The 15,887-nt window shown below is 44.5% G+C and overlaps 1 protein-coding gene across 1 annotated transcript in view; it reads right to left on the minus strand.

Moving 5' to 3' along the window:
* Window positions 1-15,887, minus strand: part of ttn.2 (titin, tandem duplicate 2) — a 472,252-nt gene that overhangs the window by 166,333 nt on the left and 290,032 nt on the right. The window contains 21 exon segments of the mRNA XM_034187115.1: window positions 726-873; window positions 3,078-3,229; window positions 3,377-3,506; window positions 3,696-3,757; window positions 3,760-3,876; window positions 3,961-4,062; window positions 4,065-4,139; window positions 4,142-4,165; window positions 4,168-4,266; window positions 4,369-4,483; window positions 4,816-5,130; window positions 5,215-5,420; window positions 6,185-6,326; window positions 6,328-6,494; window positions 6,633-6,879; window positions 6,881-6,958; window positions 7,161-7,318; window positions 7,321-7,366; window positions 7,368-7,470; window positions 7,706-7,991; window positions 13,615-13,792. Of these exon segments, the coding sequence (XP_034043006.1) occupies window positions 726-873; window positions 3,078-3,229; window positions 3,377-3,506; window positions 3,696-3,757; window positions 3,760-3,876; window positions 3,961-4,062; window positions 4,065-4,139; window positions 4,142-4,165; window positions 4,168-4,266; window positions 4,369-4,483; window positions 4,816-5,130; window positions 5,215-5,420; window positions 6,185-6,326; window positions 6,328-6,494; window positions 6,633-6,879; window positions 6,881-6,958; window positions 7,161-7,318; window positions 7,321-7,366; window positions 7,368-7,470; window positions 7,706-7,991; window positions 13,615-13,792 (2,950 nt within the window).

Raw genomic sequence — 15,887 nt, forward strand, 5'->3', positions numbered from 1 at the left:
TATATGTGTCTGTGTGTGTATATGTGTCTGTGTGTGTGTCTGTGTGTATGCGTGTCTGTGTATATGTGTCTGTGTGTGTATATGTGTGTCTGTGTATATGTGTCTGTGTGTGTATGTGTCTGTGTGTGTATATGTGTGTCTGTGTATATGTGTCTGTGTGTGTATATGTGTCTGTGTGTGTATATGTGTCTGTGTGTGTATATGTGTGTCTGTGTGTATATGTGTGTCTGTGTGTATATGTGTGTCTGTGTATATGTGTCTGTGTGTGTATATGTGTGTCTGTGTGTGTATATGTGTCTGTGTGTATATGTGTCTGTGTGTGTATATGTGTCTGTTTGTGTATGTGTTTGTGTGTGTGTCTGTGTATGTATATGTGTCTGTGTATATGTGTGTCTGTGTATATGTGTCTGTGTGTGTATATGTGTGTCTGTGTGTATATGTGTTTGTGTGTGTGTCTGTGTGTGTATATGTGTGTCTGTGTGTATATGTGTCTGTGTGTGTATATGTGTGTCTGTGTGTATATGTGTCTGTGTGTGGTTGTGTGTGTATATGTGTCTGTGTGTGTATATGTGTGTCTGTGTGTATATGTGTCTGTGTCTGTGTGTATGTGTCTGTTTGTGTATATGTGTCTGTGTCTGTGTGTATATGTGTCTGTGTGTGTATATGTGTCTGTGTGTATATGTGTCTGTTTGTGTATATGTCTGTGTGTGTGTCTGTGTTCTCACAGATTGGGTCTGTGGCTCGGACTGGTTCTGTCGTGATTGTAAATGGGCCAAAACCCAGTCTGTTCTCAGCTCGAACCCTGAACAGGTAGTCCTGACCCTCCAGCAGACCAGGAACCACAAAAGCCTGACTGGCACAGGCTGCATTCACCTGAAGATATAAGAATTCATCAGTCAGTGGAACAATCAAGATCAGGTTTATGGATCAGTTCATCTTTAATTCCTCACTGAAGGTTTAATACTGCAACAACCACTTAGTTACTTAGTGGGACACAGGTAGACAACAGGTCCATCCCCACCTCTCCAAAGTACCTATCTATCTGCTGCACCCAGGTGAAATGTGGACGTGTCCGTGTCCACACAAACTCCCCACATGGACTAAATGTGGTGTCTGATGTTCCCTCACAGTGTCAGTGATCTTCCTCATGTGAGTCTCAACAAGTCACCGTTCATTGGACACAAAGTCATTCCAGCAGGACCCAAGGATCCTCCACAGAGACCTGGGACCAAAGATATCCAGTGATCACCTTAGGACACTGGTTGGAGTCCAAGTCTGACAACCAGACAGGAAGACACAAAGCACCAGGACTATAAAGACTTGGACTTTATTTTTTAGAATATAATAGTCTTTATTGACATTTTACAGGGGGATATAACAAGACTGGTGGTGCTCCTGCAGAGGTACTGTACACCACAAAAATAAACAAATAACAAGAAGGGATTGTCTAAAAACAGAGACATGAAGAGCTATAATATTCACTGTGAGGTGCAATATGCACAAACTGAAACATGTGCTGTATACTGGGGGGGGGGGGGGGGGTGTTTATGGGAATAAGTCTGTGGTGAGTGTGTGTGTGTGTGTGTGTGTGTGTGCGCCTGTGTACGTGCATGCATGTGCGTGCGTGTGTGTGTTGTGTGTCCCCTCAGGTGTTTGCAGCACGTACGGTCCAGAGGAAGAAGCTGTTTGTCGGCCTGCTGGTTTGAGACTTTGTTGACCTGTAGCATGTCCCAGAGGGCAACAGGTCAAACGGGGTGGGCAGGGTGTGTGAGGTCTCCTGTGATGGCCTTGGTTCTCCTCAGGCATCAGGATGTGGTGAGGGCAGCTGATGATCTTTTGGGCAGTGTTTATGACCCTCTGCACCGCCTTCCTGTCTTCGGCTGGGGAGCCCACGTACCACACACCCATACAGTATGTCAGTACGCTTTCCACAGAGGAGTGATAGAAGGCCAGCAGCAGCTTCGTGTCCAGGTTGTTCTTCCTGAGGACATGCTGGAAGTGTTGCTGCTGCTGAGCCTTCTTAACCAGAACCCTGATGTTGGAGGTCCAGAAATCTGAAGGTGGGGACAGTTTCTACCTGTTCTCCATTTATGGGGGGTGGGGGAGTGTGGTCCTGTCTGTTCTTCCTGAAGTCCACAATGAGTTCTTACATTCAGAGTCAGATTGCTCTCTGAGCACCAGAGCGACAGTTCTTCCACCTCAGCCCTGTACACTGTTGGTCCCCATCGCAAATGAGTCCAATCACTGTGGTATCATCTGCATATTTATGATGTGGTTGGTTGGGTGGGTTGGAGAGCATTTGTAGGTGTACAGGGTGTAGAGTAGAGGGCTGAAGACGCAGCCTTGAAGGGAACCAGTGCTGAGTGTGAGTGTGGAGGAGTTGTGGGGGCCGAGTCTCACAGACTGTGAGTGGCTCGTCAAACGTTTTAATCCAGTTACAGGTGGGGAGGGGGATCTGTAATTTCAGCAGTTTGATGATGAGAGTATTTGGTATGATGGTGTTAAATGCTGAGCTGTAGTCCATGCAGAGCATCCTCACATAGCTCTTCTTGTTCTCCAGGTGGCTCAGCGCTGTGTGGAGAGTGAAGGCGATGGCATCCTCCGTAGACCAGTTTGCCCTGTAAGCAAACTGATGAGGGTCAAGGGAGGCCGTCTCAGATGTGCTGGGAGACTGATCGCTCCAGACACTTCATGATTACAGACGTCACTCAGGCTGTTTATGGCAGGTTTTTGGGGATGGGAATGACGGTGGAGGCCTTCAGACAGGTGGGGATGATGGCATGTGTTAGGGAGAGGTTGAAGATACATACATATATTTGGTTCTCCTGCAAACAGCTTGGTCCAGTGGCAGTTCAAGGCCACATTTTTCCCCTTTATTCCAAGTTGAGCTAAAACTAAAAACTGTATTATTAATTTATTGCAGTATCTAATAAAATAGAAACTAAAACAGATGACCACTGGGGCTTTGAGACCCAATCACAAAAAGAGAAACTACAAACTTCTAACTTCCAAAGTTAAGATGATGTGTACGAGTGGATACAGTTTGCACATAAAATTCAGATTTCCTGAAGTTTTACCTTGGTCCAGGCCTTGTCAGTGACGCTTTTCTTTTCAATGTAGTAGCTCTTGATCCTCTCACCTCCATCAGTGTCGGGCAATTTCCAGAACAGTCTCATGGTGGACCGGGTGACATCTGTCACCCTCAAGTCCTTTGGAGGCCCAGGAACATCTGCAGCAGGACAAAGAAGCGTTGAGAAGTGTGGAACACAAAGACAATGATCCACCATCATGCTGCTGCTGAAGAAACATCACCACCACATTGTTTAATGGACCTCAAAACTGGTTTTTAGCTTTGAAGGTCAATTAAATTACTCACCCAAGACAATGACTCTGACATTGACATGTTTCTGTCCAGATTTGTTCTTGGCGGTGATGGTGTAACGTCCAGAGTGGCTCCTCAGACTGACAGGAATGATCACCGTGGACGTGGTGTCCGTGGACTCAACCTGGAGTCACAACAGGCCGAAACACACAATAACACTGGAAGGTGTGAGGTTCTCTGACTCACTTTTCCTTTTAAAGAAATTTTCCCTTTAAAGCAATTCTATTCAAACTTTTCACCCATTTAGCTGTTTTTCAGACTAAATCCTCACACCTTTCTTCAGTAAAACGTGTTTTTAATGTGGCGTTCTCACCTCCGAGTCCACAGGCAGCGTGTGCACTTTGTTCTTCTGGTGACATTTAGCTTTGCCTTCAAGTCCCAGGTCACCTTGGGAACAGGGCGACCTGTGATGGTGGCAGGGATCCTGATCGGATCTCCAGCTGGGATACAGACCAGGTCCTCAGCCCTTACATCAATAGTTATGGAAGGTGCAACTGTGAAGGTGCGACAGACAGGTTGATGTACAAATTCATTGGTAGCAGTTTTTTACTTGAGTAGGATTTTCAAGCAGAACATACGCTGTACATCCTCGATCAGAACCTCGCTGGTGGGGGGGCTGGGCTCTGATTCTCCAATTGCATTAACAGCAACAATCCTGAAGTGGTAGCGCTTCAGTTCCGGAGACCTGTCACCGTGAATTCAGTTGTAGGGTGCAGGGTATCAAGGTCATTGACCCTCACCCAACGAGACGAACCTCATCTTGGATCTCGATGATGTAGCCCTGATAGGGTTTCCTCCATCGCTCTCTGGTGGCTTCCAAGACAGGTTTGCACTGTGCTTGCTCTTATCCACCACCACAGGAGCATCAGGCATGCTGGGAGGGGCTGGACGGACAATTTTATTATCAAAAACCACATTTCAAGGATCAACAGATTTATTCAGACAAATCACCACAAAAACACACTAGCTAACAGTCTGGTACTTACTGATCGGGTCGACAGCAAATGCCGAGTCAGAGGGTCCACTGAATGGTCCAGTTCCTGCAGAATTGCAAGCAGCAACCCTGAATTCATATTCAGATCCTTCATTCAGACGCGTTGCCTGGAATACAAAGACCAAAATCAATCATTCATTCTTAATGTCCAACACCGTGTCCAAGGAATCGATCTCTGAAAAACTTTAGATGAACTTTCACCAAATTCTGTGAAGAATCTTTGGAAGTGCATGTGAAACGCACTTTCCTGAAAATCTCCAAAAGCCCTTTTTTTGACGTCCAACAGGAATGTTTTCAAAGGACTTTGAATTAAACAAAAAGCTCAGAAAAACCTCTCCTTTCTAAAAGTCAGCAAGGACTCTTCAAGTCTTCATAGTTCCTATTCTTTCAGTTTGATGGATTTTAAAAATGGGTCAGGAACCCTGTTCTTGTAGCTCACCTGATACTCCCAGCCCTTCACACCTCTCTTGGTGACAGGCATCTTGTTGACTTTAGCCCAGTATTCAGTGCCTTTATCCCTCTTCTCAAGCCAGTAGCCAATAATTGGAGAACCTCCACTTTCCCTGGGAGGCTCCCAGGTCACGGTCATGGAAATCCTGGAGCACTCTCTAATGGCTGGTTTCTCTGGTGGACCGGGAAGGGCCAAGGGGTCTTTGATTTGGACTTCCTCTGTTGTACAGGGTTCAGATCTTCCATAACGGTTCTCAGCTCGTACACGGAACATGTAGTTTCTATTGGTTTCTAGATCCCACACCTAGAAATAAAGAGGAAGGAGATTAGGTCATCGATGACATTAAATGCTTGTTAACATTTTGTGATTACAAGTGTTACTACAGACCCCAAAGTTCCTGTCAATGACGGTTTTGGACACTTCCACCCACTGTGGCTCAGCTTCCTGTCCTTCCTCTGTAGTCAGATCCTTCTTTTCAACAACATAGTTGGTCAAGTCACTTCCACCATCATCTAATGGAGCATCCCAGTGGAGGTAACAAGAGTCCGCCTTGATGTTGGATACCGTCAGATTCCTGGGTGGCAGCGGTCGGTCTGAGGGCAGTGCAGACTGTGGTTTAGCACTTATTCTAAAACTTGTATCGACAGTCCTGACTACACCACATTACCAAAAGTTAGAGAATTTGTTGATTCAGATGTTTTGTAAATTTGTAGTTTGTGTTAGGGTCTACAAGTAGTCATAGTGGGATTCAGTGAGACTTTATTTTGTCTGAGGTAAACACTGTTGAGGTGTTTGTAAAGTAAGTCCTACACAGGTCCTGAGGCCCATTGGTACAGGCGTTTATCTCCAGATTTCCTAGCGTGACGTTAATGAGAGCCGGGGACTCCACCTGGATGGGATGCCGGTCCAACTCAGGTTACTTTCCCAGCCAAGATTGGTACACATTTACAGGTGGGTCGAGACAATGTAGATTAAGTGTCTTGTCCAAAGATACAGACACGCAGCATGAGTGGGATTCAAACCCAGGTCTACATATTGATTTTCCAACTCCATATCCACTGAGCTACCTGCTCTGCTGTGTTTGTAAAAATCCCATATAAACATGAAGAGTGATTATCCAGTAACTAAGAATCCTGGTGAGGACAAACCATGTGTGAAACTGTTCAGAATCTCAGCTTCTGAATTTGCAGTGTTTACCAGTTCTCTTGATGGACCTCAGGGACCGAGTAGGACTTACTTCTCTTGCACACTTGATTTTCTAATTTATTTATGGTTGGGACTTTGTGGACTTTCAGAGAGCTATGTACAGAGTGTGATGCTTAGTCTCTGACAGGTTTGTTTCTCAGAGTGGACTCACCCAGGACCATGACATACACAGTGTGTCTGGCTGTGCCAGAGTTGTTGGAAGCTGTGATTGTGTAGCTGGCCTGATCCTTCCTGCTGGCTGATGGAATAGACAGCCTGGTCTTGCAGTTCAACCTTCCTGTCACCTCTGTTTCCCATCAGCAGGGTGTCAGTGGACTTGGCAATCACCACATCGTCCTTGCACCACTCAATCTCAGGGATCGGGAGACCCAGTACGTCAGCAGGAATGTCAATGGATTCACCTTTCCTCACAGTAATGGAGTCACCCTTAAAGTGCGTCAGCATGTGAATTTCCGGATGCACTGAGTAAAACACAGAACAGCAAGTGAACACATTAAACACAAACAAACCCAAAACAACGCCCAAAGGCCCAAAGCCTGATACACCAACACTCTGAAATAATCCTCTCAAATAATACACACAAGAAATGTGTTCTCCACTGCTCTGTTTTACTTCATCGTCTTGGATGACCACAGCCAGCGGGATGGACGGCTCACTCTCTCCCAGGCTGTTGACAGATTTGATCCTGAACTCGTACATCCAGGCGTCCTCCAGGCCCTCCACCGTCATGGTCAGGTCCGTGCAGATCTCAGTGTTGCAGGGCTCGAAAGCCTGTTTGTCATGTCGCTTCATCTCCACAAAGTATCCAATCACAGGGCTGCCGCCATCATTCCGCGGAGGCTTCCAGGTCAGTTGTAATGGAGTTTTTGGTGCGCTCACTGTAGTTAAACTTCTCAGGGTATGCCGGTGGGCCTGTAAATAAAGACTACATTGATTTGGGGGAGGTGATGGTCTAGTGGTTAAGTTGTTGGGCTTGAGTCCAGAAGATAATGGGTTCAAATCCCCGCCTGACTGGAAAATCACTAAGGGCCCTTGGGGAAGGCCTTTAATCAAAACTGAAACTTGACCTGTTCCTAAAATGTTTGGGAACCAAATGTTTTACAGTATAGAAAGGATTAATTTCTTACATGCGGGTCCACAGCCTTGTAGGGTCCCACTTCAACTGGTGTACCCAAGCCATACTTGTTCTTGGCCATGACACGGAACATGTAGTCCTGGCCCTCGGTGATGCCGCCGCACTCGCACTTGGACGAGATAGTTTCAACAGGCTGCCTCCATGTTTGTCTCTGGGATCTCGTCGCTCTACTAGGAAGCCCGTTAGCTCACTACCTCCGACGTTCTACTGGGTCATCCCAGTTCAGGAATATCATTTTGCGAGTGATGACCACAGGCTTTAGCTGAGTGACTGGTCCAGGGACATCTAGGAAGGAAAGAAGTCTTAATTTGTGTATTCTGTTATGAACACTGAATTTAAAATTTGAAAGTGTTTAAAGGAAGCCGCAAATAAACTTGAAATATGGACAAAAGAATCATCAACCACCAGCCACCTTTCTACAAAAATATCATATCAACATTTTTTAAGTGACAGTGGTGGTTGAATTTCTATAAATGTAAGAAATAAAAGTTCATCTTTATCAAACACACATGCAGAAACGGGACCATGTGAACTCACCCCACAACCTCCACTCTGGACCAGGCACACTTGGTGCCACTGGGGTTGCAGGCAGAGATCTGGAATTTGCCACAGTCTTTCCTCTGGACATTTTCGATAGAAAGAATGCTGGTGTTGCCCTCTGTGATGATCTCCACACGGTCCTTGTCAGGCCTCCTGTCGTCCTTTGTCCAGGTTATACAAGGGTAGGGTTTACCAGTGACAACTGCAGGTATCCTGAGAGTCTCTCCGGCTCTAATCAGTACACCACCCTTGACGGACAGGTCCAAATCAATCACTGGGAGTACTGTAGAGGGAAATATACAATCATTCAATTAAAAAAAGCCAGGAGCAAGAGTTTACGCCATGCATGCAAAAGTTCTTGACATCGTAAGTATGGTGAACCAGAAAGAAATGATTTTAAGGCTATTGTGTTTGTATTCAGGGTTAGATTATGGTAAGCATTGGATTTCCAGCAACACTCGGTGGTTGACAGCCGTCCCAGAAGTGATACCCCTTCATTCTTCAGCAATTTCAAAGACCTTGAGCACTGACAGAGCTGGATTTGAGGACTGCGTTGTCCTTACGCATCTGGCAGCTGCACTGACAGACGCTCTGTGCTCCTTGATTTTACAAAAAGGAACATAACCGTATGCTGTGAATGTAAATGACTCTTCCTTACAGCAGTGGGCACAGCACACAAAGACAGAAGTGCTGACTTATTGGTTTTGTTGGGTTTGTGATCATATTTGACTCTAATCAGAAGCGCTGGCAGTGCTTAAACTCAAAACCAACTTGTCAGTAGCTGAGAGTGTACTGGAGACAATACTGAAAGTTAGCGGTTAGCTATAGTGTCTGCTAAATTTTTTCGTGGTTTATCGGTTTAGCCTTATAAAAGTTAACTTTTCAGTTAGCTGATTAGCGGTTATCAAAGCTAACTTTTGGTTAGCTGTGCCCACCACTGTGAGGGATAGTGGTGAGAATTAGTGGTGAGTGGTTAGTGGTTAGTGGTGAGGGTTAGTGGAGAGTGGTTAGTGGTGAATGGTTAGTGGAGAGTGGTGAGTGGTTGGTAGTGAGTGGTTAGTGGTGAGTGGTTAGTGGTGAGGGTTAGTGGTGATTGGTTAGTGGTGAGTGGTGAATGTTTAATGGTTAGTGGTGAGGGTTAGTGGTGAATGGTTAGTGGTGAGTGGTTAGTGGTGAGGGTTAGTGGTGAATGGTTGGTGGTGAGTGGTTAGTGGTTGGTAGTGAGTGGTTAGTGGTGAGTGGTGATTGGTTAGTGGTGAGTGGTGAGGGTTAGTGGTGAATGGTTAGTGGTTGGTAGTGAGTGGTTAGTGGTGAATGGTTAGTGGAGAGTGGTGAGTGGTGAGGGTTAGTGGTGAGTGGTTAGTGGTGAATGGTTAGTGGTGAGTGGTTAGTGGTTAGTGGTGAGTGGTTAGTGGTGAGGGGTTAGTGGTGAGGGGTTAGTGGTGAGGGTTAGTGGTGAGTGGTTAGTGGTTGGTAGTGAGTGGTTAGTGGAGAGTGGTTGGTAGTGAGTGGTTAGTGGTGAGTGGTTGGTGGTGAGAGGTTAGTGGTGAGGGTTAGTGGAGAGTGGTTGGTGGTGAGTGGTTAGTGGTGAGTGGTTAGTGGTTGGTGGTGAGTGGTTAGTGGAGAGTGGTTGGTGGTGAGTGGTTAGTGGTGAATGGTTAGTGGAGAGTGGTTAGTGGTGAGGGTTGGTGGTGAGTGGTTAGTGGTGAATGGTTAGTGGTTGGTAGTGAGTGGTTAGTGGAGAGTGGTTGGTGGTGAGTGGTTAGTGGAGGAGTGGTTGGTGGGTGAGTGGTAGTGGAGAGTGGTTAGTGGTGTGAATGGTTAGTGGAGAGTGGTGAGTGGTGAGGGTTAGTGGGAGAGTGGTTAGTGGAGAGTGGTTAGTGGTGAATGGTTAGTGGTGGTGGTTTAGTGGTGATAGTGAGTGGTTAGTGGTGAGTGGTTAGTGATGAGGGGTTAGTGGTGATTGGTTAGTGGTGAGGGTTAGTGATGAGTGGGTAGTGGTTGGTAGCGAGTGGTAGTGGTGAGTGGTTGGTAGTGAGTGGATGGTAGTGAGTGGTTAGTGGTGAGGGTTAGTGGAGAGTGGTGGTGGTGAGTGGTTAGTGGTGATGGTTAGTGGTTGGTAGTGAGTGGTTAGTGGTGAGTGGTGGTGGTGAGTGGTTAGTGGTGAGGGTTAGTGGAGAGTGGTTGGTGGTGAGTGGTTAGTGGTGAGGGTTAGTGGAGAGTGGTTGGTGGTGAGTGGTTAGTGGAGAGTGGTTAGTGGTTGGTAGTGAGTGGTTAGTGGAGAGTGGTTGGTGGTGAGTGGTTAGTGGTGACTTGTTAGTGGTTGGTAGTGAGTGGTAGTGGTGAGTGGTTAGTGGTGGTAGTGAGTGGTTAGTGGTTGGTAGTGAGTGGTTAGTGGAGAGTGGTTGGTGGTGAGAGTGGTTAGTGGTGACTTGTAACCAATAACCAGCAAAATATCATTTAAGCAAAAAAATTCAAAAAGAAAAATATATAGCACCTTCAAACCTGCACCACAGACTACTAAACAGTTAAATGGGTCTCTTAAACATTAGGTCTCTCTCTCTTCTAAGTCACTGTTGGTAAATGATATAATAATTGATCAACGTATTGATTTATTCTGCCTAACAGAAACCTGGTTACAGAGGATGAATATGTTAGTTTAAAGAGTCAACACCCCCGAGTCACACTAACTGTCAGAATGCTGTTAGTCACGGGCCGGGGCGGAGGATTAGCAGCAATCTTCCATCCAGTATTAATTAATCAAAAACCTAGACAGAGCTTTAATTCATTTGAAAGCTTGTCTCTTAGTCTTTTCATCCAATTGGAAGTCCCAAAACCAGTTTTATTTGTATATCTATCGTCCAACCTGGTGTTACTGTGAGTTTCTCTGTGAATTTTCAGACCTTTTGTCTGACTTAGTGCTTAGCTCAGATAAGATAAATTATAGTGGGCGATTTTAACATCCACACAAGATGCTGAGAATGACAGCCTCAACACTGCATTTAATCTATTAAGACTCTAGTGGCTTTGCTCAAAAAGTAAATGAGTCCACCCACCACTTTAATCATATCTTAGATCTTGTTTTGACTTATGGTATGGAATAGAAGGACTTAACAGGTATTCCCTGAAAACTCCTTCTGTCTGATCATTTTTTAATAACATTACATTTACCCTGATGGACTACCCAGCAGTGGGGAATAAGTTTCATTACACTAGAGTCTTCAGAAAGCGCTTGTAACTAGGTTTAAGGATATGAATTCCTTCTTTATGTTCTCTATTGTCATATACCAACACAGAGCAGAGTAGCTACCTAAACTCTGTAAGGGTAGTTAGAGTATCTCGTCAATAGTTTTACATCCTCATTGAAGACAAACTTTGGATGCTGTAGCTCCTCTGAAAAAGAGAGCTTTAAATCAGAAGTGTCTGACTCGTGGTATAACTCACAAACTCGTAGCTTAAAGCAGATAACCCGTAAGTTGGAGAGGAAATGGCGTCTCACTAATTTAGAAGCTCTTCACTTAGCCTGGAAAAAGAGTTTGTGGCTCTATAAAAAAAGCCCTCCGTAAGCTAGGACATCTTTTCTACTCATCACTAATTGAAGAAAATAAGAACAACCCCATGTTCTTGTCAGCACTGTAGCCAGGCTGACAAAGAGTCAGAGCTCTATTGAGCTGAGTATTCCATTAACTTTAACTAGTAATGACTTCATGACTTTCTTTGCTAACAAAATTTTGACTATTAGAGAAAAAATTACTCATAACCATCCCAAAGATGTATCGTTATCTTTGGCTGCTTTCAGTGATGCCGGTATTGGTTAGACTCTTTCTCTCCGATTGTTCTGTCTGAGTTATTTTCATTAGTTACTTCATCCAAACCATCAACATGTTTATTAGACCCCATTCCTACCAGGCTGCTCAAGGAAGCCCTACCATTATTTAATGCTTCGATCTTAAATATGATCAATCTATCTTTATTAGTTGGCTATGTACCACAGGCTTTTAAGGTGGCAGTAATTAAACCATTACTTAAAAAGCCATCACTTGACCCAGCTATTTTAGCTAATTATAGGCCAATCTCCAACCTTCCTTTCTCTCAACGATTCTTGAGAGGGTAGTTGTAAAACAGCTAACTGATCACCTGCAGAGGAATGGTCTATTTGAAGAGGTTCAGTCAGGTTTTAGAATTCATCATAGTACAGAAACAGCATTAGTGAAGGTTACAAATGATCTTCTTATGGCTTCGGACAGTGGACTTATCTCTGTGGCTTGTTCTGTTGGACCTCAGTGCTGCTTTTGATACTGTTGACCATAAAATTTTATTACAGAGATTAGAGCATGTCATAGGTATTAAAGGCACTGCGCTGCGGTGGTTTGAATCATATTTGTCTAATAGATACAGTTTGTTCATGTAAATGGGGAATCTTCTTCACAGACTAAAGTTAATTATGGAGTTCCACAAGGTTCTGTGCTAGGACCAATTTTATTCACTTTATACATGCTTCCCTTAGGCAGTATATTAGACGGTATTGCTTAAATTTTCATTGTTACGCAGATGATACCCAGCTTATCTATCCATGAAGCCAGAGGACACACACCAATTAGCTAAACTGCAGGATTGTCTTACAGACATAAAGACATGGATGACCTCTATTTCCTGCTTTTAAACTCAGATAAAACTGAAGTTATTGTACTTGGCCCCACAAATCTTAGAAGCATGGTGTCTAACCAGATCTTTACTCTGGATGGCATTTCCCTGACCTCTAGTAATACTGTGAGAAATCTTGGAGTCATTTTTGATCAGGATATGTCATTCAAAGCGCATATTAAACAAATATGTAGGACTGCCTTTTTGCATTTACGCAATATCTCTAAAATCAGAAAGGTCTTGTCTCAGAGTGATGCTGAAAAACTAATTCATGCATTTATTTCCTCTAGGCTGGACTATTGTAATTCTTTATTATCAGGTTGTCCTAAAAGTTCCCTAAAAAGCCTTCAGTTAATTCAAAATGCTGCAGCTAGAGTACTGACGGGGACTAGCAGGAGAGAGCATATCTCACCCGTGTTGGCCTCTCTTCATTGGCTTCCTGTTAATTCTAGAATAGAATTTAAAATTCTTCTTCTTACTTATAAGGTTTTGAATAATCAGGTCCCATCTTATCTTAGGGACCTCATAGTACCATATCACCCTAATAGAGCGCTTCGCTCTCAGACTGCAGGCTTACTTGTAGTTCCTAGGGTTTGTAAGAGTAGAATGGAGGCAGAGCCTTCAGCTTTCAGGCTCCTCTCCTGTGGAACCAGCTCCCAATTCAGATCAGGGAGGACAGATACCCTCTCTACTTTTAAGATTAGGCTTAAAACTTTCCTTTTCGCTAAGGCTTATAGTTAGGGCTGGATCGGGTGACCCTGGACTATCCCTTGGTTATGCTGCTTTAGACGTAGACTGTGGGGGGGTTCCCATGATGCACTGTTTCTTTCTCTTTTTGTTCTGTATGCATCACTCCGCATTTAATCATTAGTGATCGATCTCTGCCCCCCTCCACAGCATGTCTTTTTCCTGGTTCTTTCCCTCAGCCCCAACCAGTCTCAGCAGAAGACTGCCCCTCCCTGAGCCTGGTTCTGCTGGAGGTTTCTTCCTGTTAAGAGGGAGTTTTTCCTTCCCACTGTTGCCAAGTGCTTGCTCACAGGGGGTCGTTTTGACCGTTGGGGTTTTTCATAATTATTGTATGGCCTTGCCTTACAATATAAAGCGCCTTGGGGCAACTGTTTGTTGTGATTTGGCGCTATATAAAAAAAAAGTTGATTGATTGATTGATTGTTAGTGGTTGGTGGTTAGTGGAGAGTGGTTATTGTTTAGTGGTGAAGTTTAGGTCTTGGGGAACCACAGTTTTATTTTGTAACTCAGCTGACCTGCAGGATTCCTGATGATCACAGTCCCGGTCAATCCCGGCGGTCCCTCTCCTGCAGCATTACAGGCACTAACTCTGACCTGGTACTTGGCTCCATCTCGGACCCCAAAGACTGTGAAGGCCTGGTTCTTCCAGCTACGCTCAGTACACCTGGACCACTCTTTGCTTCCAGCCAGAACCTGAGGACCAACACAGAACTATCACTGTGAGACATTGTGATTGTTTTTCTGGATTTAATGTTTTAGGTTCGATTTTCGTTTGGAGATTCTCTCTTGTGATGATGTACATTTATGAGTTAAAATCAGATATTCAAATAAAATGAGCTCATGGTGTTGAGTTTAGATATGTGACTTGAGACCCTGAGGAAAGACAAACTGTGGGAAAGTCTTCTATTTTCTGTTTTATTTTGTAAGTTACAGAGTGTGATGTCACTTCCGTTTGAGCGCATGTGTTGTTTTAGTTTTACTGACATGATGGCTGTTCTCCGTGTGCGTGCATGATCGAAAGTAAGTGCGAATGCGTGTTTCTACAGTTCACATGTGTATTATACCATTTTATGCATTGTTTAATACCACTATATTCCCCTTCTGTGCATGTTGGAATATTCTGTGGATAGTTGTAGAAGTTTTAATAAGACACCTGGGACCGTGTAATTAGTAGTTTAGGAGCTGTAATCCATGTGGTAGGATGCTATCCTGTAGATATTTACTCCTTTTACAGTGGCTACATATGGTTATAACCCCGTGTTGCACCACAGACACAGTATGTGAGGCTATTATGCACCTGGCACGAGCTGCGTGTGGCCATCACGTGTCCTCCTCCCGTATGGTATAATTGCGGTCTGTGGCCACTAGAGGGAGCCAGAAGGCCATCCTATCTTGCTGAAATCCCATATTCCTAAATTAACCCTTATGTTCTTGGACCTTAGTTGAATTTCCCTTTATATACTCAACAAAATATAAAGGCAACACTTTTGGTTTTGCTCCCATTTTGTATGAGATTAACTCAACGACTCTAAAACTTTTTCCACTACACAATATCACCATTTCCCTCAAATATTGTTCACAAACCAGTCTAAATCTGTGATAGTGAGCACTTCTCCTTTGCTGAGATAACCCATCCCACCTCACAGGTGTGCCATACCAGATGCTGATTAGACACCATGCATTAGTGCACAGGTGTGCCTTAGACTGCCCACCATAAAAGGCCACTCTGAAAGGTGCAGTTTGTTTTATTGGGGGGGGATACCAGTCAGTATCTGGTGTGACCACCATTTGCCTCATGCAGTGCAACACATCTCCTTCGCATCATCCGTGAAGAGAACACCTCTCCAACCGTGCCAACGCCAGCGAAGTGAGCATTTGCCCACTCAAGTCAGTTACGACGACGAACTGGAGTCAGGTCGAGACCCCAATGAGGACGACGAGCATGCAGATGAGCTTCCCTGAGACAGTTTCTGACAGTTTGTGCAGAAATTCTTGGTTATGCAAACCGATTGGTTCAGCAGCTGTCCGAGTGGCTGGTCTCAGACGATCTTGGAGGTGAACATGCTGGATGTGGAGGTCCTGGGCTGGTGTGGTTACCACTGGTCTGCGGTTGTGAGGCTGGTTGGATGTACTGCCAAATTCTCTGAAACGCCTTGGAGACGGCTATGGTAGAGACATGAACATTCAATACACGAGCAACGCTCTGGTTGACATTCCTGCTGTCAGCATGCCAATTGCACGCTCCCTCAAATCTGCAACATCTGTGGCCATGTGCTGTTGATATTACCTGCACCTTTCAGGAGTGGGCCTTTTATTGTGGGCAGTCTAAGCACACCTGTGCACTAATCATGGTGTCTAATCAGCATCTTGATATGGCACACCTGTGAGGGGGATGGATTATCTCAGCAAAGGAGAAGTGCTCACTATCACAGATTTTGACTGGTTTGTGAACAATATTTGAGGGAAAGGGTGATATTGTGTAGTGGAAAAAGTGTATGATCTTTGAGTTCATCTCATACAAAATGGGAGCAAAAACCAAAAGGTTGCATTCTCATGCTATATAATTGACATTTATTATTTCCTATGCCTTTTTATATATATTTTACATTACATTTTATACATTTGTATAATGTTACTAATGTTTGTATCATCTCTTGTTTTTGTAACAGACCACATGCCTTCTTATAAATACCTGTGTACCACTGAAAATAAACACTGGCGTAAGAACCAGCCATCTTGTAGACCACCTTTATTAATCAAGGGTACAGTCACTTTCCCAGTTCCGGAT

The sequence above is a fragment of the Thalassophryne amazonica genome, chromosome 14 (assembly GCF_902500255.1).
Source record: "Thalassophryne amazonica chromosome 14, fThaAma1.1, whole genome shotgun sequence".
Lineage (NCBI taxonomy): Eukaryota > Metazoa > Chordata > Actinopteri > Batrachoidiformes > Batrachoididae > Thalassophryne > Thalassophryne amazonica.